The sequence below is a fragment of the Oncorhynchus masou genome, chromosome 33, assembly GCF_036934945.1.
Source record: "Oncorhynchus masou masou isolate Uvic2021 chromosome 33, UVic_Omas_1.1, whole genome shotgun sequence".
Lineage (NCBI taxonomy): Eukaryota > Metazoa > Chordata > Actinopteri > Salmoniformes > Salmonidae > Oncorhynchus > Oncorhynchus masou.
In genome coordinates, this window is record NC_088244.1 from 38,783,648 (window position 1) to 38,809,395 (window position 25,748).

Consider the following 25,748-nt stretch of genomic DNA (forward strand, 5'->3'; position numbering starts at 1 on the left):
CCTAAACTTTAGGGCGTGAATTTAGAACTGTAGTCGAGATACATTTAATCACGAGTCATTTCCAAAATTATTTGGCTGCGCTACCCAGGCAGCTGATTTATCTAGAGGATGATTTAAACCACGCTAGAGAATGTTTTACTGATTTGCTCACTGAGGTAATGGACCATCATGCCCCAGTAACTTAAGAGTACAGTTGGGGCTCATCCATCTCCATAGATCGATGAACTGTGTGATTTTCTCAAAGAAATATGGCAAAAGCCCTAGCAGACCAATCTAAACTAGAAATTGATGAAAAGAATGTAATTAGGCAGGTAGATTAAATCGCTATTTTTTAATATATTTTTTTTTACAAAAATGCTTTTTTTAATTATAAAAATGATTGTAAAAAGGTATGGAATACAATTAAGGGCTTACTTGGTACATCCATTTCATCATGCCCATCTAATGTGGAGGTTGACGGGAAAACAATAACAAAACCAGATGATATTGACAATCATTTTGCAGATTTTTTTTACTAAGAAAATCTATTTACTGAGCGATAATGTAAACACCCAATCTTCCAAATAAACTATTGTCCAATGGATTGATGATCATATGAGCAAAAAAACCTGCTCTTTTATTCTTCAAATGGTGTCAGTATAGGTGGTGTTGAACCTATTGAAGTCGTCACCTGATGGTAATGATCTTATGGAATATTTTTTACTTCGCTATGCTGCTCCCCAGATCACAGCGCCACTGTGACATATTTAATTGGTCACTGGAAAAAGGAACATTTACAAATGTTTGGAAGCATGCTAAAATGTGCCCAATCCCGAAAGACAGCAAAGAACCCACCCATTACTCCTGCCAATAGTCAGCCAATTAATCTACTCCCTTCACTCAGTAAGATTATTGCTTGGCTAGAACTGCCCCGGTCAACTGTAAGTGCTGTTATTGTGAAGTGGAAACACCTAGGCGCAACAACGGCTCAGCCACAAAATGGAGGGCACACAAGCTCACAGAACTGCACTGCCTAGTGCTAAAGCGCATAAAAATAGTCTGTCCTCGGTTGCAATTACAGAGTTCCAAACTGACTCTGGAAGCAACGTCAGCATAATAACCTGAGCAGCCATGGAAGTGAATAATAACACCATGCGCAATGCCAAGCGTAGTGTGGAGTGGTGTAAAGCTCGCAGTCATTGGACTCCGGAAACGCGTCGTCTGGAGTGATGAATCACGCTTCACTATCTGGCAGTCCAACGGACGTATCTGGTGTGGAGGATGCCAGGAAAACACTACCTGCCCCAATGTATAGCGCCAAATGTAAAGTTTGGTGGGTGAGGAATAATGGTCTGGGGCTGTTTTTCCATGGTTCGGGCTTGGGCCCTTATATCCGGTGAAGGGAAATCTTAATGCTACAGCATACAATGAAATTCTAGACGATGCAGTGCTTCCAACTTTGAGGCAACAGTTTGAGGAAGGCCCTTTTCTGTTTCAGCATGACAATGGCCCCTGTGCACAAGGCGAGGTCCATACAGAAAGGGTTTGTTGAGATCGGTATGGAAGAACTTGCCTGGCCTGCACAGAGGCCTGACCTCAACTCCATCGAACGCCTTTGTGATTAAAGTGTGTTGAATACCTCCAGTCAAGTTGATTTGCAATTCAAATCTTCTGTCGATGAAACATTTGAGCATTAACCAATCCCTAATAATGTTGCCTTAGTAAAACGCAAGCTCACCTCCAGCTCCAGAGCTGGGGCCTACAGGCACCGTGGTGGCCCCTGGGCCCCCCTCCTCCTCTGGCCGGGCCGTGCCCTCCCTCTCCTTGGCCAGCCGCTCCTGGATGACTGGTTCACCACGAAGGATGTGACAGAGTATGGCCAACATGGACTCAGCCATGCGGCCCCCGTACACTTTGAGGGGTTTCCTGTTCCACAGGCTTCGGATGCAGTTAAACGCCGCCTGAAAACAGTGAGAGTGGGTTAGTATTACATAGACTACGTCAAAATACACACTTCTTTGGTTACAACATGATTCCATGTGTGTTATGTCAGTTTTGATCTTCACAATGTAGAAAATTACAAAAAATAAAGACAAACCCTTGAATGAGTAGGTGTGTGTGTATATATATATACACACACACACACACACACACACCTACTCATTCAAGGGTTTGTCTTTATTTTTTGTAATTTTCTACATTGTGAAGATCAAAACTATGACATAACACACATGGAATCTGGTGTCATGGAACACATGGAATCATGTATATATATATAAAACCTTGTTTTTCTGAAAAAAAAACACTTTTTTTGTCCATTAAAATGTCAAATTTATCAGAAATACACCGATTTTTAATGGAATATCTACATAGACGTACAGAGGCCCATTATCAGCAACCATCACTCCCATGTTCCAATGGCACACGGTATTAGTTAATCCAAGTTTAAAAACTGTTGTGTTGGTTAAAGCAGCAAGACAACTGGCCTTCTTTAGTCTAGTTGAGTATCTGGAGCATCAGCATTTGTGGGTTTGATTACAGGTGCAAAATGGCCAGAAACAAAGAACTTTCTTCTGAAACTCTTCAGTCTATTCTTGTTCTGAGAAATGAAGGCTATTCCATGCGAGAAATTGCCAAGAAACTGAAGATCTCGTACAACGGTGTGTACTACTCCCTTCACAGAACAGCGCAAACTGGCCCTAACCAGAATAGAAAGAGGAGTGAGGCCACGGTGCACAACTGAGCAAGAGGGCAAGTACATTAGTGTTTAGTTTGAGAAACAGACGCCTCACAAGTCCTCAACTGGCAGCTTCATTAAATAGTACCCGCAAAACAACAGTCTCAACATCAACAGTGAAGGTGACTCAGGGATGCTGGCCTTTATGTGTATGTATTTATTTGCTTTAACCTTTATTTAACTATGCAAGTCACTTAAGAACACATTTTAATATACAATGACGGCCCATACAAAATTACCTTGAGCGCAAACTCAAACATCGCAGATGCCTATTAAGCAACCAAGAAACCACGTAACACACACACACCCTCTACCTTCTGAGTGACGATGAGGAACCGCAGGGCGCTGAATTGGGGGGTGGTGGGTGTAACCCCAGGGACCTTGACGGGCAGGCTGTGGGGTGAGTCCAGCACGGTACTGGGATTCACCATCTTCTCCACCAGCATCAGCCAGGCATCCAGAAACTCCCCTGTCCCGTCAGGAAGCTCAGTGTGCTCCAAGCCCTCAGAGACAGGCACCTTACCACCCATAGTAAGAGCCCAGTTAAATGTCCTGGGGAGAGAGAGGTGAAGGAGAAATGTGTCAGTGCTGCTGGGCAGAGAAACACATTATTGCCCATAGTTGTCCTGGTCAACTCACATGATCAGGTAAAACAAGGCCATACTCATAATGATTGTATTGACAATGCTGACAAAAGTAGTGCCAAAAGTCAATATGTATGTACAGTCAGGTAGTCAGCAACAGTAGTAGGGTTAGTTGTAGCTACAGGGCGTCGACAAATTCCATGTAAAGAAGTACCAACAACGCAAGTCTGTCAGATATTAACAGAGCTAAGCGGGGTACTCCACTCACTCAAAGAGCGCGTCATGTCCTCCGGAGCAGAAGAACTTCTGCAGCATGAGGTGGTAGGGGTACTTCCTCTCATCGAACAGCATGGGGGACGTGAAGCCCACCGAGCAGATGAAGAACGTCAGCCTGGAGAGACACGTGATAGTGTTAAAATTGACACTATAGGAGCATAAATCAGCCAATCGATAGATGCAGTTGGAATCGTTCTGACAAGCGTAAAGCCTTGTAACCAAACTAACCTCTTGCCCCTCCTACATGTTACATTTTTTTAACCTTTATTTAACTGGGCAAGTCAGTTTAGAACACATTCTTATTTACAATGACGGCCTACCCCGGCCAAACCCCAACAACGCTGGGACAATTGTGCACCGCGCTATGGGAGTCCCAAGCAGACTGGTTGTGATACAGCCCGGAATCGAACTAGGAGTCTGTAGTGACACCTCTAGCACTGAGATGCAGTACCTTAGACTGCTGCGCCACTCGGGAGCCCCGAGTGATGATCTATGTACACAAGCAAACAGTTCTCTGGGCTCATCAGAAACAAGACAAAAGTATTACCAAATCTTTTCCACCCTCTGAGAACTATAGAAGAGGTTAGCTTGTATGGGCTGATGGGATGCTTTTCTTTAAGATTGGGTGTGACAGGGTAGATACTGACTGACTAGCGTACCTGAAGCGAGGGGTGGGGGTGTAGGGCGGGGGCTGCCAGCTGAGGCCCTTGGTAAGCAGCTTGGTGAGGGAGGAGGCGGTGGCCCTGGCGGCGGGGGTGGGGGCAGTGCCCGTGCTGGTGGCGTGGTGAGAGCGGCGCTGGCGGACTGGAGAGCCCACACACAGCTTCACCAGCAGACCAAAGAGTTCAGCCAGAGCCCGGCCCAGGCGAGACGATGCTGGAGGTGAGAGGGGAGAGTTTACACACCTGTAGGAAAAAGACAGCTAGCGCTCCCAAATAAAGAATCGGTAGACATAGCGGAGGTGTTCCGACCTTCATCAGAGAGTTAGACACACTTCTCACTAACGCAGAGATTCTGACTGTACATCTCTCCATTTGGTGGGGATGCCATTCCACACTTCAATTATGCCAACTACCCGACTACAAATAAACAAAAATAACTCTAAAATAAAGAGAAAAATCTCGGATTTCCTCACCGGAGAGCAGGGGTTTGATCTGTTTGATGCGTGTGGCCATGGCGGGAGTCAGTTTAGACTTGGTCTTGGGGTCAGCGGTGCCGGCGGTCGGCTCGTCAGTCTCCATGGGGGCTAGTGTGTCCCCGTCCAACCCCATCCCCTCCAGGAGACCCGTGGCAGGGGGGTCCAAAGCAACAGTGTCAGAATCAGCTAGGGAGAGAGAGGGGGGGAGAGAGAGAGAGAGAGAGAGAGGCCTAGTGGTTAGAGCTAGTGGTGGCTGGGATGGAAGAGAAAGTTTGGCTAAAAGATCCTTCAGTTCTTTCTTTGCACGTTGCTCAAACAATGCCCGACTAACATTCCGAAGTTGGCAGTTTTTTTCAGAATGTAAAGCACACTGCCAAACAAAAATGTCCTATTGCATACTTAATGAATTAACGTTCATAAATATTTGATAATAACATTTTCTTTTGGTTGTTTTTCCAGTAGGAGGTTGTCTTCATTACCAGCTCTCCTGGATCCTGAGGCGGTGGCTGTGGTGCTGCCAGATGGCTTGTCCTCCTTGGGAACAAGCTTCTGCATGTCAGCCTGGCCAAACTCACAGCCTGGGGGGAGACTGGAGGAGGAGAGGAGAAAAAGAGAAGGTTACTGTGTGCTGCTGGCTGAGGAAGAGAAAGCCAGAGAGAGAAAGAGAAAAAAGGGGAGAACCAGAGAGAGAAACCCAAGGTCAAAATAGATGGATAAAGCAAGAGGGGGATAAAGATCCAGTAGGAGAGAAAGAGTCAGCTTAGTGTACCTGTTGGGTGTGCAGAGTGATAGCAGCACAGTGCTCTCCCAGACCAGAGAGCAGTAGAGCTGGCTCAGCTTATTGAGAACACTCAGACCTAGCTGGGAGCCCCATTGGTTCACACTGATGGCCCTGATCTCACTCTGTACAACACAAACAGGAAAAGAGACGGGACGGTTAATGCACCCACCACTATTAAGCAACAACAAAGCATCCCAAAAATTACATAAAAACCACAGGCATGGTTATTTTAAAATCCACAGACAAAGCTGCAATATGTCGACAGTTGGTTGGTTATATATGGCTGACATCTTCAAATACTAATTAAGTGTATCTAAAATTCTGACCCACTGGGAATGTGATGAAAGAAATAAAAGCTGAAATAAATAACTATTATTCTGACATTTCACATTCTTAAAATAAAGTAGTGATCCTAACTGACATAAGACAGGGAATTTCTACTAGGATTAAAATGTCAGGAATTGTGAAAAACTGTATTTGGCTAAGGTGTATGTAAACTTCCGACATCAGCTGTATGTATGTATGCGCGTGTGTGTGTGTGTGTGTGTGTGTGTGTGTGTGTGTGTGTGTGTGTGTGTGTGTGTGTGTGTGTGTGTGTGTGTGTGAGAGAGAGCATTGCTGATTGGTTCCCAGGCTTCTTACCTGCCCTACCCTGCAGGTGTGCACGAACATCAGGATATAGGCGTGTGCAGCGGTGAGCGCGTGTAGCAGGGGCGTGGCGCGGGCCGAAAGCGTGGCGTCGGTCACGTGACCGGCGGTGGCGAGCTCTCGGAGGAGCACAGAGCCCCCGGGGACCTCGATAGGGCGGTGGAGCGGCTCGAGGGCCGACAGGATGCTGTCCAGCTGACACAGCCCTTCCTGGAGCACCTTGGGCTCATGGGACAGGGTCTGGGGACCACGGGACAACACACGGCGCTTCCGTATCAATACAGCACAGTCACAGGGATCAGAGACTGAAGTTGGTTACATTTAATAGGTCACCCTGGAGTTTAGTCACAACATAGCAGCACCACACACAGGGGTCAGAGATTGAAGACCAGCACAGGTCTGGGATGCCCCAAGGAGCCTGAACTGTGGTCACAATAGGAGCAGTGTCAAAGGGAACCTAAGGAACATAGGACCTTAATCACAACGAAAGATCAATGTAACATGTAAGTTCTCTTTTCTCTTTTTTTTTTAAATTCTCTTTTCTTAAGTGTCTATAGTTGTTGAGCTCTGCTTGAGCTCAGTCATTAACGTCGTGGGTTCGATTCCCGCTGGGGCCACCCATATGTAAAAGTAGTGGCCCCAGCCGACTTGTAAGTCGCTTTGGACAAAAGCGTCTGCTAAATGGGATATATATTATTAACAAATTCAATGAAATCATATCTCCACATCTCCCCATGCTCCCAGTCTCACCAGTGTGGACTCTCAGACCCTGGCAGGGCTCATACCCCCATATCTAGTGCCAATTGTTTCAGTAGAGTTTTATTTTTTAAATACTGCTATTTCCAGCATTATCCACTAAGTTTGCTGGAGGTTAAAAAAAATCCTTAGGAATGTTACTTAAATTGACACAAGCTGTCTGCAATCTATCAATCAATGTCTGGTTGTTAATTGTACAAAGCCTATTTGGCAGGGAATACTATCTGTAGATCAGTGATTCGACACCTCACTTTGCTGAAGCTGATCCTCTCCAACGGACTCAGAAGTACATTACGGGCAGTTTAATCATTGACATATGTGGTAGCAAACTCGGGGTGTAGCCCTGACCGGGACTCAAACCCGGGTCCAGCAACTGTTTAGCCAACAACTTCACCATTACGCAAGAGGTCCGAACCTCTTGGCCAACACTTTAAAAGGGCAATTCTACCACTTTTCAACCTCTTGTTTTTGATTAGAATCAATTAATTGACACACAATTGGAGCTTGTGTTAATTAAATAACATTTCCTAGGATTTTCTACCTTCAGCAAACATAGCTGGTAATACCGGTCAAATAAAAAGATGTAGAAGACAACAACCAACTAAAACAACAACCCATGTCATATCCCCATAACCCGTGTCAGGTCTCACCAGTATGGACTTGCAGACCCCGGCTACAGCCTGGCAGGCAGCTGATGTTGGGAAGTCAATGGGCAGATTGGGTAGACCCAGGATGGAGACCAGGGGCAGGAGACCCTTCTGGTTGACAAACTCCTGACAGTGGTCGTCGGTCGTGTTGTTACTCAGGATGGACTCCACAAACTTCATCTGAGAGGGGAAACCAGGGAAGACTCATGGTTTGGTACAGTATATGAACAAAAAGTGTTTGATTAGACAATAGTAGGAAACAAGAGTCTACACACTAGTATAAAAATAATAATATTAAATATGCTCCCAAAAGTGATTATTTTGTTTCAAACCTAGTACCAATGTGCAGATTTATTTTGAACACTCACAAGGGAAACAATCTCATAATATGATTTGAGAGACTAGAATTGCTTCATTGACAAGTTTTGTTTAGTGGCAAAGGGACTTGATTTAAGTGTGCTTTTTAATTGTAGGTGAAAGAATGGGAAAGAACTTCGACACCACATACCACATTGAGAATGTAATCCATCAGAGGAATGGGTATCCTCTCTTCGGTGCCAACAACCCTATAGGAAAAACACCATCAGCATTCCAACTCCCCAACGCAAACACATGTAACAAAATGTGAAATGTAAAACATTATTCAATATAGAGGAAAAAATGAAATATCAGAGGAGCAATAAATCCTGAATTGATCAGGAGAAATCACATCTCTGATTTAGTATGTCATACAGTTCAACTGGCACTGACTGTCTGTTGCTCTCTGGCTCCCCCTGCTGCTGGGTGAAGGTATGGAGTGCCTCTTCCTCCTCCTCGTCTTCGCTGGAGGCCTCCTCGGCGGCGTGGGAAGAGCGTGCCGGGGGCGCGGTCACGGTGCCATCAGTCTTCTGGATAGAGGGCTTCTGACAGATGTACTCCGGGGCTCGGCCCAGGTTACAGATCTCCTCCAGTAACTGGGAGAAGACAAGCAGGTGTTCATTTACTATACCGTGAAAAACTCTAGGGCCTAATAATGAATTGTTCCTGTTCAGATCACACTGATCCAGGTTAATTTACTATGCAGTTTACATGGTCAATCTGAAAGATCGGGGTCCTAGGTTTATTCGTGACCTGAAACTGCTAAACTCAGGGCCCTAGTTAAAAGCTGCAACAAGAGTTCAGTTTTTCCTGATGAAGTCATAATGTGAGGTAAAACTAGTCTAGACATGATCAATGGTAGAGTAGGACATTTAAGAGTTCCTGTGTCGGAGTATCCACGAAAATCATTTTGAGAACTCGAGTACCGTGAAATGGGGCTGAGGGAAAAAAGTGAGCGGTATGCCAACAGTTGTTCTGGTCATGAACCCATTTTCATTGCACTTGACATACAACAAACATCAGACTTTGAAAGTCTGTCGGTACTTAAGCTCAAATTGAGTACTCGTGCCCATCCCTGATCAATGCTGCTGATAATTTCAGATTGTGAACCCACCTTGATGATGGCAGTAGTGGCGTCAGTCTTCAGAGTGGGTTGGTGTCTCATCAGTTCATCCACAGCACTGCCCAGGTTGGATGCCGTGTCTCCTGTAGAAACACACACATTAGAACGGTTACATACAGACAGACAATCTCATCAGAATCAACAGTGTAATGTGTCACCATACAACATAACTTGAACACACACACCTGTTTTTTTCAACAGTGAATAGTGTTCCTTTAACTTCTTCGATATAGGGGACGCTCTTTTAATTTTTGGATAAAAAAACGTTGCCGTTTTAAACAAGATATTTTGTCACGAAAAGATGCTCGACTATGCATATAATTGACAGCGTTGGAAAGAAAACACTGATGTTTCCAAAACTGCAAAGATATTGTCTGTGAGTGCCACAGAACTAATGCTACAGGCGAAACCAAGATGAAATTTCATACAGGAAATTCCCCAGATTTTGAATGTGCTGTGTTCCAATGTCTCCTTATATGGCTGTGAATGCGCCAGGAATGAGCCAACACTTTCTGTCGTTTCCCCAAGGTGTCTGCAGCATTGTGACGTATTTGTAGGCATATCATTGGAAGATTGACCACAAGAGACTACATTTACCAGGTGTCCGCTTGGTGTCCTCCGTCGAAATTATTATCTCCAGCTGCGTCCACTTTTCCATTTGGTTCAGAGGAGAAAGGCAACTGCCATAAATGATTTATCATCGAATAGATATGTGAAAAACACCTTGAGGATTGATTCTAAACAACGTTTGCCATGTTTCTGTCGATATTATGGAGTTAATTTGGAAAAAAGTTTGGCGTTGTAATAACTGAATTTTTCTTTTTTTTTCTTAGCCAAACGTGATGAACAAAACGGAGCGATTTCTCCTACACAAATAATCTTTTTTGAAAAACTGAACATTTGCTATCTAACTGAGAGTCTCCTCATTGAAAACATCCGAAGTTCTTCAAAGGTAAATGATTTTATTTGAATGCTTTTCTTGTTTTTGTGAAAATGTTGCCTGCTGAGTGCTAGGCTTAATGCTATGCTAGCTATCAATACTCTTTCACAAATGCTTGTGAAGCTATGGTTGAAAAGCATATTTTGAAAATCTGAGATGACAGTGTTGTTAACAAAAAGCTAAGCTTGTGAGCCAATATATTTATTTCATTTCATTTGCGATTTTCATGAATAGTTAACGTTGTGTTATGCTCGACGCTAGAGGTTAAGTTCACAGAGTCCTCTCAAAAAGTCTCACCATACTAGATTCCTAAAACACACCCACATCCCCTACACTCACCCAGAGGGTCAGAGCTGCGGCGTCGTCTCATGGCAGGCAGGTAGTCAGGTGACAGAAGCACCTTGAAGAGGCGCTCAAAAGGCTGGCATTGGACGAAGGAGTGCAGGCCTCGCGCGTTCAGGCACAGGGCACTGAACACGTTAGGGAGAGAACCAAGCACCTCCCGGGTGGCCGGGACCTGCAGAGAGAGAGACTGTGAGAGAGAGAAAAGGGAGAAAGAGAGAGAAAAAGGGGAGGGAGAGAGTGAGAGACAGAGTGGCGAGGGGTAGGGAACAACTAGGAGGAGAGGGACTGGGAAGGAGGGTAGGGGGAGGCGCAGGGAATCAAAACGTAAAGGCAATCAGGAGTGGGGGGAGAACAGAAGGAAAGAGTGAGGGAGGAGAGGTGAAACCAATGAGGGAGAATGACCGTTTCATGTAATGCTGTGTGGCAGAAAGGAGGAGGAGATGCGGAAGAGAGGAATGAGTGAAGTTGGAGAGGGAGGGAGGGCTATGTGAAGAAAAGTCTATCGCCTTATCCCGCTGGAATGAACAATATTCATCTTCTAGTGATCTATTGATAGGACAGGCGCCCGTCAGTCGCAAAGCGAGCTTCGACAGGGAAACACTGCTGGTTTGTCAGTCTGCTGTCTGTCCCGCCTCTCTATACATGTGTTATTTTTGTGCGCTGTGGTTGGCTGCGGTTGAATTTCTTTCACGGAGGAGGGAGAGCATGTTGAGTCTCCTGAGTGAATTTACACACCCCATGTAATGTACAGTGCCTTCATAAACTATTCATAGCCCTTGACTTATTGCGCATTGTGGTTTTACAGACTTAATTCCAAATGGATTTTAAAAAAATCCTCTCACCCATTTACACACAATACACAAAAAACAGGGTAAGACATTTTTGAAAATCTATTGATGAAGAAATATCTCATTTACATTAAGTACTCACAACCCTGAGTCAACACGTTAGAATCTCCTTTGGCAGTCTTTATGGGTAAGTCCATAAGAGCTCCACTTTGCATCGCGCCGAAGAACAGTCCTTAGCCGTGGTATATTGGCCAGATACCACACCCCCTTGTGCCTAATTGATTAATTAGGTTATTGTCCTGCTGAAAGGTGAATTTGTCTTCCAGTGACTGTTGGAAAGCAGATGACCAGGTTTTCGACTGTGCTTAGCTCTATTCCATTTCTTTTTTCTTTTTTTTTTTTAAACCCTAGTCCTTGCCGATGACAAACATACCCATAACATGATGCAGCCACCACCATGATTGAAAACATATATAGTGGTACTCAGTGACCTGTTGTTTGTGCCCCAAACATAACACTTTGTATTCAGGATGAAGCACATTTCCCTGCCACATTTTTTTAAATTTTTTTATACAGTGCTTTGATTCAAACAGGATGCATGTTTTGGGAAAAATGTATTCTGTACAGGCCTTCTACTTTTCATTCTGTCATTTAGGTTATTGTGGAGTAACTACAATGTTGATCCATCCTCAATTCTCCCATAACAGCCATTAAACTAAATGTTTTAGTAAATGTTGAATACTTGACAAGACATTAATGAGCCTTTCATTTTTTATTAATATGTATTTCTTGTTTTTAACAATTCCATTTTGGCATTATGGGGTATTGTGCGCAAGCCAGTATCACAAAATCTAAATGTTTTAAATTCAGTCAAGGGGTGTGAATACTTTCGTAAAAGGCACTTGGTGTTAACAATGAGGTGAAATCCACTTAGGCCCAATTATTGTTTTGTTGCGCATTCTTTTATTTTCTTTCGCATGTTTCATAGGCCTAAATAGCCAGCCATGGAATACGGGTTCATAGGCTATTTACTATGCTTTGATTGACGACCGAACAGCGCGTTGACAAGTTTAAAAAAGATGTCGAACTGACAGAATAAAGTCCATCTCCTATATCCCTTTGCTATTCATAAATACAATGTAGTTATGCTTCCACAGCATTGAATAGGGACAAGTAAATTCAAGATCTCATTTGTATTTTCCTAGGATTTGAAGTAGAAGTCGACCGATTAATCGGAATGGCCGATTAATTGGGGCCGATTTCAAGTTTTCATAACAAATTGGAAATCGGTATTTTTGGACACCGATTTGGCCGTTAAATTATTTATTTTTTTACACCTTGATTTAATCCTTATTTAACTAGGCAAGTCAGTTAAGAACACATTGTTATTTTCAATGGCCTAGGAACGGTGGGTTAACTGTCTCGTTCAGGGGCAGAACGACAGATTTTCACCGTGTCAGCTCGGGGGATTCAATCTTGCAACCTTACAGTTATCATCCAACGCGCTAACCACCTGCCTCTCATTGCACTCCACGAGGAGACTGCCTGTTACGCGAATGCTGTAAGCCACGGTATGTTGCTCGCTAGCATTAAACATATAAAAAGTCAGTCAATCATAATCACTAGTTAACTACACATGGTTGATTACTAGTTTTATCTAGCGTGTCCTGCGTTGCATATAATCGATGCGGTGCGTATCGTTGCTCCAATGTGTACCTAACCATGAACATCAATGCCTTTCTTAAAATCAATACACAGATGTATTTTTAAACCTGCTTATTTAGCTAAAAGAAATACAGGTTAGCAGGCAATATTAACCAGGTGAAATTGTCAGTGTATATGCAACAGTTTGGGCCACCTAATTTGCCAGAATTTTACGTAATTATGACATAACATTGAAAGTTGTGTAATGTAACAGGAATATTTAGACTAATGGATGCCACCCCTTAGATAAAATACGAAACGGTTCCGTATTTCACTGAAAGAATAAAAGTCTTGTTTTCGAGATAATATTTTCCAGATTCTACCATATTAATGACCTAAGGCACGTATTCTGTGTGTTATTATGTTATAACTAAGTCTGATTTGATAGAGCAGTCTGACTGAGCAGTAGTAGGCAGCAGCAGGCTCATAAGCATTCATTCAAACAGCACTTTCGTGCGTTTTGCCAGCAGCTCTTCATTGTGCGTCAAGCATTGCGCTGTTTATGACTTCAAGCCTATCAACTCCCGAGATTAGGCTCGTGTTACTGATGTGCTGTTACTGTATAACCCTATACTGTTATACTGGCAATACTAAAGTGCCTATAAGAACATCCAATAGTCAAAGGTTAATGAAATACAAACGGTAGAGAGAGAAATAGTCCTATAATTCCTATAATAATTACAACATAAAACTTCTTACCTGGGAATATTGAAGACTCATGTTAAAAGGAACCACCAGCTTTCATATGTTCTCATGTTCTGAGCAAGGAACTGAAACGTTAGCTTTCTTACATAGCACATATTGCACTTTTACTTTCTTCTCCAACACTTTGCATTATTTAAACCAAATTGAACATGTTTCATTATTTATTGATGTATTATATTAAGTTAAAACAAGTGCTCATTCAGTATTGTTGTAATTGTCATTACAAAAAAAAAAAATCTGCATCGGATTTTGTTTTAGTCCTCCAATAATCGGTATCGGTGTTAAAATCATAATCGGCCGACCTCTAATTTGAAGCACATGTCGAAACTTGACAAGGACTGCTCAAGTGACTCGTCAGTGTAGCCTACTGATGGGTTGGGTTGTTTGCGAACGAACAGCTCTTTTGGAAATAACCGAATCGTATTGGTGAGAGCCGTTCATTTGGCTCCCTAATTTGCATACTGGTGGGCTACTATTGCTTATTGGCGATTATCTGCAGATAATTTAGGAAAACATTCAATGAAGATCATCACTGCAGGAACACTAGGTACTGGAGACAGAGCCTCATTCCATAATATAAATTAAAACAGATTGAAAGTTATAAAATATACTTCTACGGTATTAAATATATTGATAAAACCTACTGATTTGATTCAAATGTAGACAATGGAGTAGTCAACTGCTTCCTTCTGTGTAGCAAAGCCCATATTTAACACCTGCCTCATTATATCCGTCCCCCTCCTCTGACAATCACACCCACAACGACTGATTGACAGTGAAAACAGTAAGGCTCGGGACAATACTGCCCCCTTTGGATGAATTGTGTGCCCAAAGTAAACTAAAAAAAAAAAGTCAAAAATTGCTAATATATGCATATAAAAATTATTATTGAATAGAAAACACTCTAAAGCTTCTAAAACCGTTCGAATTATGTCTGTATGTAAAGCAGAACTCACAGGGCAGCCATTCTCCCAAACTCTCTCTCTCTCCTAAGAAAGTTGCTCCAACTTTGACGTCATCGCCCCCACCCTTCCCAACCAGCTACGGATCTGGGAACAGTTTCTATTTCTTCAGCGCGCTCTCGTCTTTCAATGAGACGTGGAACGGAGAAAATAGCACGAGCTTTGACTGCTTGGCGGGCAAAATACTGAGGTGTCACGAGTTTTCAGGTGCGCGCTCTGTGAAAAGGGTCTTTTTTCCCCCAGCTTGCTTGAGGAGAGTTCGTTATGTTTGATTTAATCGTCAATTGTTTTGTACGTTAAAAACATCCTAAAGCTGGATTCTGCACTTAGTTTGACCAGTTTAGTCGACATATAATATGTAAATTTGAAGTTTTGATGCGCAATTTTCGTGATCAGAAGTCCTTTTTGGGGTAATTCACCTGAAGATGTTAGCGTTTGCTAATACAAAGACACACCAACAGCAACCAAACGTTATATTAGGTAAGTATAACTCCTTCCACGACATTCTTGTCGAAGACCATCAAAGGTAAGGGAATATTTATGTTATAAAATTGTATTTTTGTCGAATCCAACATTGTAGAGAAATAATGCTAATGCCTGAGCGCCGTCTCAGATTATTGAATAGTGAACGAATTATGTAACGTTAAAAATAAATGTAACACAGCGTTTGCATTAAGAAGAAGTGTATTTTTCTAAATATATGTAGAACATGTATATTTAGTCAAAGTTTATGATGTTTATTGCTGTTATCTGGCGTTAGCTGCCGGAGCTATTTATAATTTCTCCGGACATTTCTGCTGCATTTTTTGAACATGGCTCAATGTAAACGGAGATTTATGGATATAAATTGCATATTATTGAAAAAAACATAAATGTACTGTGTAACATGTGCTATTACTGTCATCTGATGAAGATTTTCAAAAGGTTAGTGAACTATTTTTCTTTTAATCCTGCGTTTGTGATTGTGCTATTTTGCATAGCAATGTGGCTACATATTGTATGCTTTCCTAGTGGTGGTTTAACATAAATATGTGCTATGTTTTCGCTGTAAAACATTTTAAAATTCTGACATGCTGGGTAGATGAACAAGGTGTGTATCTTTCATTTTAAGCTATTGGACTTGTTAATGTGTGGAGGTTAAATATTTGTAAGAATATTTTTGCTTTCCCTGCGCCACCGTTTGGGCTGAAGGGGGGGGGAGGGGGGGGGTGTTCCCAGTTGGGAACCTGCAGCCCCTTCAGGTTAAAGGGACAGTTCATCCAATTTACAAAATTACATTAATTTCCTTATTTAATTAGGCAAGTCAGTTAATTAAGAACAAATTCTTATTTACAATGACGGCCTAGGAACAATGGGTTAACTGCCTTGATCGGTGGCAGAACGACAGATTTTTACCTTGTCAGCTCGGGGAATCCATCTAGCAACCTTTCGGTTACTGGCTCAACGCTCTAACCAATAGGCTACCTGACGCCACTTACTCTAAGTGTCCACAGCAGCAGAGCCAATAAAATACAGAATTTGAAGAACAAACAATTGTGGCAATTCATATCTTGCAGTAAAACTGTAAATATGATTTGAATCTCATAAGACCGGTTTAATGTTAAAAAGATTATCGTACTTAGAAAATAGATCTGATCATATAGGCCAATAATACACTGAATTCATACATTTTCAGTCATTTTAATTGCAAAGTCACATCTTCCTACTCAACACCACAACTAATTTTATCAATCTGGGAGGTAAAGTCGTTAAAGAGTATTCAATAATATAGCTGTGTATTTTGGATGGAATCAATACATTACAATGTACCAGAGGTCACAAGAATAGAGCTAGTTCATCAAACACCCGGACCGGAATTCCCTGGCTGGCTACTCAATGTACTTACAGACAACACTGAAGACTAGCTAATGAAGGCGCACTGGCTGTACTGCCGTTTATGCATGACCCTGCTCTAAAAGAAAATGTGACATTTAAACATGTGTAGAAGAAGAGAGGGGTGGACAGGAGGGAGCAATGAGAGGAAATGAGGGGGGGGATCCGGTGGGCAATCAAAATGAGGGAGAGAGAGGAGAGAGAGTGACCCCGCATTCAGACACTAGCGGCAAAAAACGCTCCCCGCAATTATCAATGCGAACCTGCATTGAAGACCATGGAGAGTGGACGTTCCTATTCCGTTTTGAGTTCCTTTTCTGCACTGCTTTATTTTCTACACTCCTGTTGACATGTTCCGCTTTCATCCAGCCAACCAGAAAAATGTTGGACAGTGATCTGTTTAGATTGGTTTAAATTCTTCCAAATACAGGAGGGGGAGAAACATTATATTAACACCTTCACTTGCAGAAAGGGTTTTTGCCACTCGTGTCTGAAAGCGGGGTGAGCCGAGAGGGGAGGGAGTGCTGTTGGACTCACGTCTTTGATGAGCAGGGCATGCAGCATGACATCAGTCAGACCGTTATCCTGCAGGGAGGAGAGCAGAGACGGCTCCTGGAACACAAACACTGTCACCACCTCCGTTGCTGTGGAGGAGAGAGGAGACGGAGGGAGAACGTTTTAAATCAGACCAAAAACTGACAGACAATTTACACCATTCCTTTTCGCTTAACATCAAAATGGCATATGATTTGATGGACTTGGGAGAATTCTCAAGTGAAATTAGTAAGCATACTATGCAATCTAATACATCTAAAACAAAGTAGAGGTCAACCAATTATGATTTTTCAACGCCGATACCGATTACTGGAGGACCAAAAAAAGCAGATACCGATTAATCGGCCGATTTTATTTATATATGTAATAATGATAATTACAACAATACTGAATGAACATTTTTATTTTAACTTAATATAATACATAAATAAAATCAACTTAGTCTCAAATGCATCATGAAACATGTTCAATTTGGTTTAAATAATGCAAAAACCGTGTTGGAGAAGTAAAAGTGCAATATGTACCATGTAAAAAAAAAAGCTAACTAACGTTTAAGTTCCTTGCTCAGAAGATATGAAATCTCGTGGTTCTTTTTAACATGAGTCTTCAATATTCCCAAGTAAGAGGTTTTAGCTTGTAGTTAAAGGAATATGACAATTTCTCTCTTATTGCATTTGTATTTCATATACCTTTGGACTATTGGATGTTCTTATAGGCACTTTAGTAATGCAAGCCTAATCTCGGGAGTTGATAGGCTTGAAGTCATAAACAGCGCTGTGCTTCAAGCATGGCTAAGAGCTGCTCGCAAACGCAGTAAAGTGCTGTTTCAATGAATGCTTACGAGCCTGCTGCTGCCTACCACCGCTCAGTCAGACTGCTCTGTCAAATATCAAAATCAGACTTAATCATAATAAACACACAGAAATACAAGCCTTTGGTCATTAATATGGTCAAATCCGGAAACAAAAAGTTTATTCTTTCAGTGAAATATTTAACCGTTCCGTATTTTATTGAACAGGTGTCAACCCTAAGTCTAAATATTGCTGTTACATTGCACAACCTTCAATGTTATGTCATAATGTAAAATTCTGGCTAATTAATTACGGTCTTTGTTAGGAAGAAATTATCTTCACACAGTTCGCAACGAGTCAGGCGGCCCAAACTGCTGCATATACACAGAATGCACAGAATGCAAGAGAAGTGACACAATTTCCCTGGTTAATATTGCCTGCTAACATGAATCTCTTAACTAAATATGCAGGTTTAAAAAATATATACTCGTGCATGCTCCTTGTATTGATTTTAAGAGAAGGCATTGGTGTTTATGGTTAGGTACATTTGTGCAACGATTGCGCTTTTTTCACAAATGCACTTCACAAATCATCCCCCGTTTGGCAATGTAGGCTGTGATTCGATGATAAATGAACAGGCACCACATTGATTATATGCAATGCAGGACAAGCTAGTTAAACTAGTAATATAAACCATGTGCAGTTAACTAGCGATTATGTTAAGATTGTTTTTTTTAAGATAAGTTTAATGCTAGCTAGCAACTTACCTTGGCTCCTTGCTGCACTCGTGAAACAGGTGGTCAGCCTGCCATGCAGTCTCCTCATGGAGTGCAATGTAATCGACCATAATCAGTGTCCAGAGATGATGATTACCGATTGTTATGAAAATTTGAAATCGGCCCTAATTAAAAATGGGCCATGCCGATTAATCGGTAGACCTCTACACTGAATATCACTCAAGAACGTGTGAACTGAGTACTCACCCAGTAGGAAGAGAGAAGGTCCATAGTACTCGGCATTACTGATGATGTGCTTGAGTGAGGTAGGCAAGGACCCGTCCATGACTGGAGAATAGAGTCCATACAGAGACAGGACGGTTAGTCAGGCTGTGTCTAGGGGGTATTCATACAATCATACATCATGGAATATATACAGTGCCCTCAGAAAGTGTTCACACCAGTTGACTTTTTCCACATTTTGCTGTGTTACAGCCTGAATTTAAAAATGGATTAAAATGAGATTGTGTCATTGACCTACACACAATACCCAATGTCAATGTGGAATTGATTTTTAGAAATAAGAAATCATTTAAAAATGAAAGCAGAAATGTCTTGAGTCAATCCCTTTGTTATGGCAAGCCTAATTAAGCTCAAGTGTAAAAATCACAAGTTGCATGGACTCATTCTGTGTTCAATAACATGTTTTTTTTTAAATTAACACCCCATCTCTGTACCCCACACACAAAATTATCTTTAAGGTCTCGTAATCGAATAGTGAAATTCAAGCACAGATTCAAGCACAAAAACCAGGGAGGATTTCCAATGGCTTCCAAAGAAGGGCACCGATTGATAGATATACAAAAAACAAAAAAGCAGACACCGAATATCCCTTCGAGTGCGGTGAAGTTATTAAATTAGGCTTCGGATGTTATATCAATACACAAGTCACGACAAAGATACAGGCATCCTTCCCAACTCGGTTGCCGGAGAGGAAGGAAACCGCTCAGGGATTTCACCATGACGCCAATGGTGATTTAAAAAACAGTTAATGGCTGTGATAGTTCTCCTAAGGAAGGATCAACAACCCTGTAGTTACTCCAAAATACTAACCTAAAAGAGAGTAAGGAGGAGGAAACCGGTACAGAAAAATACATTCCAAAACACACAGCAAAAAATGTGGCAAAGCAATAAACTTTTTGTCCTGAATGTTTATGTTTATTATGTTTGGGGCAAATCAAACAGCACATCACTGAGTACCACTTTATATTTTCAAGCATGGTGGCTGAATCATGTTATGCTTGTCAACGGCAAGGAAACTTTTTTGTTGTTGAAAAACCCCCAGAAACAAATACACAAGAAAAATCCTAGACGAAAACCTTGTTTAGTCTGCTTCCAACAGACACTGGGAGACAAACTCCCCTTTCAGCAGGACAATAACCTAAAACACAAGGCCAAATCTACACTGGAGTTGCTTTAAAAAAAAAAGACATAATTGAATGTTACCGAGAGGCCTCGTTACAGTTTTGACTGAAATGGGCATACAAATATGGCAAGACATGAAATTGGCTGTCTATCATTGATCAACAAAGAACTTGACAGGGTTTGAAGAAATATTTTATATATATTCTACCATGCATGTGTATTTGTACCTGCTGCCAAGGTAGCAGCTACACTTCCTGGGGTGCCAACAAGATTAAGGCAATTATACTGAACAAAATATAAAAACGCAATTTCAAAGCTTTTACTGAGTTACAGTTCATACAAGGAAATCAGTCAATTGAAATAAGGCCTTAATCTATGGTTTTCAGATGACTTGGGAGGGGTGCAGCCATGGGTGGGCCAGACCCACCAACTGGGGAGCTTGGCCCAGCCAATCAGAATGATTTTCTCCCCACAAAAGGGCTTTAATTACAGATAGAAATACTCATTGCTCTGGTGGACATTCCTGCAGTCAGCATGCCAACTACACACCCCTTCAAAACTTGAGACATCTGTGGCATTGTGTTGTATGACAAAAGTGCACATTTTAGGGTGGCCTTTTATTGTCCCGAGCACAAGGTGCACCTGTATACTTACGCTGTTGGGGCGGCAGCCTAGTGGTTAGAGCGTTGGACTAGTAACCGGAAGGTTGCGAGTTCAAACCCCCGAGCTGACAAGGTACAAATCTGTCGTTCTGCCCCTGAACAGGCAGTTAACCCACTGTTCCCAGGCCGTCATTAAAAAAATAAGAATTTGTTCTTAACTGACTTGCCTGGTTAAATAAAGGTAAAAAAAATAATAAATCAGCTTGTTGATGTGCCACACCTGCCAGGTGGATGGATTATATTGGCTAAGGAGTAATGCTCACTAACGGATGTAAACAAATTTGTGGACATTTGTGCAAAATCAGCTTGGAATAGAACATTTCTGGGATTTTTTATTTCAGCTCATGAAACATGGGACCAACACTTGTTGCGTTTATATTAATTCAGTGTACATCACACAAAAAAAAGTACATCGTACAACATTTTTACACCACTCTTATCTACAAGAAAACATTTGTAATACCACAAAATTATGTGTTTGTGTCTCTCTCTTCAGTCCACGGTGTTCCATAAGGTGTTTTTACTGCTTGCATGAGTTACTTGATGTGGAATAGAGTTCTGTGCAGTCCTGTGCGTTTCCCTAGTCTCTGTTCTGGACTGTTCTGGGAACGATGAAGAGACCCCTGGTGGCATGCCTCGTGGTGCATGTATGGTTGTCTGAGCTGTGTGCAAGTTGTTTGAACAGACAGCTCAATGCTTCAACATGTCAACACAGTAGTGACGTAGTCAATCTCTCCTCTACTTTGAGCCAGGAGAGACTGACATGCATGTTATTGATGTTAGCACTCAGTGTACAGTTAATGGCCAGCTATTCTGCTCTGGGCCCACTGTAATTTATCCATGTCCCTCTGTGGCACTTGACCATAGGACTGGGCAGTCATCCAGATGCGAGAAAACAAGGGCCAGAAGGACCATTTTTGCTGATAGCGATGTCAAGAAAGCAGAGCAGAGCTTTATTACAGACAGACCTCTCTTTATCTTAGCTACCTTTGCATCAATATTTTTTACAATTCAGGGTTACAGCAAGCAGCTTAGGGACCTCAACTTCCACAGTATTGATTACAAGATTTACTTGAGGTTTAGGGTTTTGTGAATGAAGTCCCAAATAAAATGCTTTTCGTTTTTGAAATATTTCAGACTAGCTTATTACTTGCAACCCATTCTAACACTGACTGCAGCTCTTTTTTTAAGCGGCACAGTGATTTCACTTGTTGTTGTAGTTGACGTGTATAATGCTGAATCATTAGCAAACATAGACAAAGGCTTTACTCAGTGCCAGGTCATTAGTAAAGTTTGAAAAAGTAAGGCCTAGACAGCTGCCGTGGGGAATGCCCGACTACCTGGATTATGTTGGAGATACTTCCATTAAAGAACACCCACTGTTCTGCTAGACAGGCCATTCTCGATCCACGATATAGCAGAAGTCATAACAAATTTTATCAGCAGCAGATCAATAATCTCACTAACTGAACTATAACAAAACCGCTCCCAATCTTCTTAATATCAATTTATTTCAGCCAATTATCAGTCATTTGTGTAAGTGACGCACATGTTTAGTGCCCTTCCCTATAAGCATACTGAAAGTCAGTTAATTTGTTTACTGTGAAAAAGTACATCTTTTCCAAACGTTTATAAAGAGTTGGCTGAGCTCTTAGAGACTCAACCCAAAAGATTCATTGCTGTAATCATTGCCAATGGTTTTTCAAAAATGTTTTGACTCAGGGGTGCGAATATTTATCTAATCAAGATAAGTTTATATAAAAAGTTTTAAAAAATGAAACAAATGATTTATTTCTCTAAAATCAATCAATTTTAATCCCACTTTCTGAAAGCACTGTATTCAGATATGGCCTTCATGGTTATGAATAGTCTTCCACTTCAATTTGTTGAAGCACTATTTCCTACAATCAGCATTAGAACCCCTTAACCCTTAAGGGTGGCAGGTAGCCTAGCGTTTTTATTTATTTATTTCACCTTTATTTAACCAGGTAGGCAAGTTGAGAACAAGTTCTCATTTTCAATTGCGACCTGGCCAAGATAAAGCAAAGCAGTTCGACACATACAACAACAGAGTTACACATGGAGCAAAACAAACATACAGTCAATAATACAGTAAACAAGTCTATATACGATGTGAGCAAATGAGGTGAGATAAGGGAGGTAAAGGCAAACAAAGGCCATGGTGGCAAAGTAAATACAATAATAGCAAGTAAAACACTGGAATGGTAGATTTGCAATGGAAGAATGTGCAAAGTAGAAATAAAAATAATGGGGTGCAAAGGAGAAAAATAAATAAATAAAATACAGTAGGGAAAGAGGTAGTTGTTTGGGCTAAAATATAGGTGGGCTATGTACAGGTGCAGTAATCTGTGAGCTGCTCTGACAGTTGGTGCTTAAAGCTAGTGAGGGAGATGTGTTTCCAGTTTCAGTGCTTTTTGTAGTTCGTTCCAGTCATTGGCAGCAGAGAACTGGAAGGAGAGGCGGCCAAAGAAAGAATTGGTTTTGGGGGTGACTAGAGAGATATACCTGCTGGAGCGTGTGCTACAGGTGGGAGATGCTATGGTGACCAGCGAGCTGAGATAAGGGGGGACTTTACCTAGCAGGGTCTTGTAGATGACATGGAGCCAGTGGGTTTGGCGACGAGTATGAAGCGAGGGCCAGCCAACGAGAGCGTACAGGTCGCAATGGTGGGTAGTATATGGTGCTTTGGTGACAAAACGGATTGCACTGTGATAGACTGCATCCAATTTGTTGAGTAGGGTATTGGAGACTATTTTGTAAATGACATCGCCAAAGTCGAGGATTGGTAGGATGGTCAGTTTTACAAGGGTATGTTTGGCAGCATGAGTGAAGGATGCTTTGTTGCGAAATAGGAAGCCAATTCTAGATTTAACTTTGGATTGGAGATATTTGATATGGGTCTGGAAGGAGAGTTTACAGTCTAACCAGACACCTAAGTATTTGTAGTTGTCCACGTATTCTAAATCAGAGCCGTCCAGAGTAGTGATGTTGGACAGGCGGGTAGGAGCGGGTAGCGATCGGTTGAAGAGCATGCATTTAGTTTTACTTGTATTTAAGAGCAATTGGAGGCCACGGAAGGAGAGTTGTATGGCATTGAAGCTTGCCTGGAGGGTGTGGGTTGTTAACACAGTGTCCAAAGAAGGGCCAGAAGTATACAGAATGGTGTCGTCTGCGTAGAGGTGGATCAGAGACTCACCAGCAGCAAGAGCGACCTCATTGATGTATACAGAGAAGAGAGTCGGTCCAAGAATTGAACCCTGTGGCACACCCATAGAGACTGCCAGAGGTCCGGACAGCAGACCCTCCGATTTGACACACTGAACTCTATCAGAGAAGTAGTTGGTGAACCAGGCGAGGCAATCATTTGAGAAACCAAGGCTGTCGAGTCTGCCGATGAGGATGTGGTGATTGACAGAGTCGAAAGCCTTGGCCAGATCAATGAACACGGCTGCACAGTAATGTTTCTTATCGATGGCGGTTAAGATATCGTTCAGTACCTTGAGCGTGGCTGAGGTGCACCCATGACCAGCTCTGAAACCAGATTGCATAGCAGAGAAGGTATGGTGAGATTCGAAATGGTCGGTAATCTGTTTGTTGGCTTTCGAAGACCTTAGAAAGGCATGGTAGGATAGATATAGGTCTGTAGCAGTTTGGGTCAAGAGTGTCCCCCCCTTTGAAGAGGGGGATGACCGCAGCTGCTTTCCAATCTTTGGGGATCTCAGACGACACGAAAGAGAGGTTGAACAGGCTAGTAATAGGGGTGGCAACAATTACGGCAGATCATTTTAGAAAGGGTCCAGATTGTCTAGCCCGGCTGATTTGTAGGGGTCCAGATTTTGCAGCTCTTTCAGAACATCAACTGAACGGATTTGGGAGAAGGAGAAATGGGGAAGGCTTGGGCGAGTTGCTGTGGGGGGTGCAGTAGCCAGGTGGAAAGCATGGCCAGCCGTAGAAAAATGCTTATTGAAATTCTCAATTATGGTGGATTTATCAGTGGTGACAGTGTTTCCTATCTTCAGTGCAGTGGGCAGCTGGGAGGAGGTGTTCTTATTCTCCATGGACTTTACAGTGTCCCAGAACTTTTTTGAGTTAGTGTTGCAGGAAGCAAATTTCTGCTTGAAAAAGCTAGCCTTGGCTTTTCTAAATGCCTGTGTATAATGGTTTCTAGCTTCCCTGAACAGCTGCATATCACGGGGGCTGTTCAATGCTAATGCAGAATGCCATAGGATGTTTTTGTGTTGGTTAAGGGCAGTCAGGTCTGGGGAGAACCAATGGCTATATCTGTTCCTGGTTCTAAATTTCTTGAATGGGGCATGTTTATTTAAGATGGTTAGGAAGGCATTTAAAAAAAATATCCAGGCATCCTCTACTGACGGGATGAGATCAATATCCTTCCAGGATACCCCGGCCAGGTCGATTAGAAAGGCCTGCTCGCTGAAGTGTTTCAGGGAGCGTTTTACAGTGATGAGTGGGGGTCGTTTGACCGCTGACCCATTACGGATGCAGGCAATGAGGCAGTGATCGCTGAGATCTTGGTTGGTTTAAGAGCGTTGAGCCAGTAAACGGTCGCTGGTTCAAATCCCGAGCTGAAAAATCTGTCAATGTGCCCTTGACCATGGCACTGAACCCTAATTGCTCTGGATAAGAGTGTATGGTAAAAGACTTACAATGATCATATAGGGCCAGTTACCCCAGATAGCTTAAAGTAGCTGGCCAGAGTTCTAGAAATATGACCTATAATTGACTACAATATGAATGAAATACATTTCCTTCCAAAAAAAGAAAAAGAAAAGATAATTAAGGATGTTAAGGGGATTCTGTTCCCCTGCCAGGCCTGTCAGGAAACAGAATGGTGTGGGCGTATACCAGTCAACAGCTGATTTGCCAGCTCAGCCAATGGAATCTGCTCACACTTGGATATTCAAATTAGCTACTAACTCCACTTGGGGCTAGTAGGCTATCTGGGTTTTACACATGTGGCCGCTTAACCAAGTTAAATAGTGTGGATGGATTAAGGATTTGGAAAAGCATTACGGAACTACTAGAGTACTTTACTATAAACAGCAATTAATGCGGACTGATTATTTCACAAACGTGAGTGGTTTGTCACGATTCCTGATATTTTTGTTCTTAGTTACCTCGACTATCAGTCAACAAAAGCTAGCTAGGTTTCCTCGATATCGATACAAACCACAGGACTTGAAATAGAAGTGACTGATGAGGTAGTTGTATAGGC

General features: G+C 42.2%; 1 protein-coding gene across 1 annotated transcript in view; it reads right to left on the reverse strand.

Moving 5' to 3' along the window:
- The window catches only part of huwe1 (HECT, UBA and WWE domain containing E3 ubiquitin protein ligase 1), an 82,860-nt gene that overhangs the window by 38,782 nt on the left and 18,330 nt on the right, over positions 1–25,748 (reverse strand). The window contains 15 exon segments of the mRNA XM_064957626.1: positions 1,718–1,940; positions 3,031–3,268; positions 3,569–3,691; positions 4,236–4,452; positions 4,712–4,900; positions 5,194–5,303; positions 5,484–5,617; positions 6,138–6,383; positions 7,550–7,726; positions 8,055–8,112; positions 8,297–8,499; positions 9,018–9,109; positions 10,306–10,483; positions 16,880–16,986; positions 18,672–18,752. Of these exon segments, the coding sequence (XP_064813698.1) occupies positions 1,718–1,940; positions 3,031–3,268; positions 3,569–3,691; positions 4,236–4,452; positions 4,712–4,900; positions 5,194–5,303; positions 5,484–5,617; positions 6,138–6,383; positions 7,550–7,726; positions 8,055–8,112; positions 8,297–8,499; positions 9,018–9,109; positions 10,306–10,483; positions 16,880–16,986; positions 18,672–18,752 (2,376 nt within the window).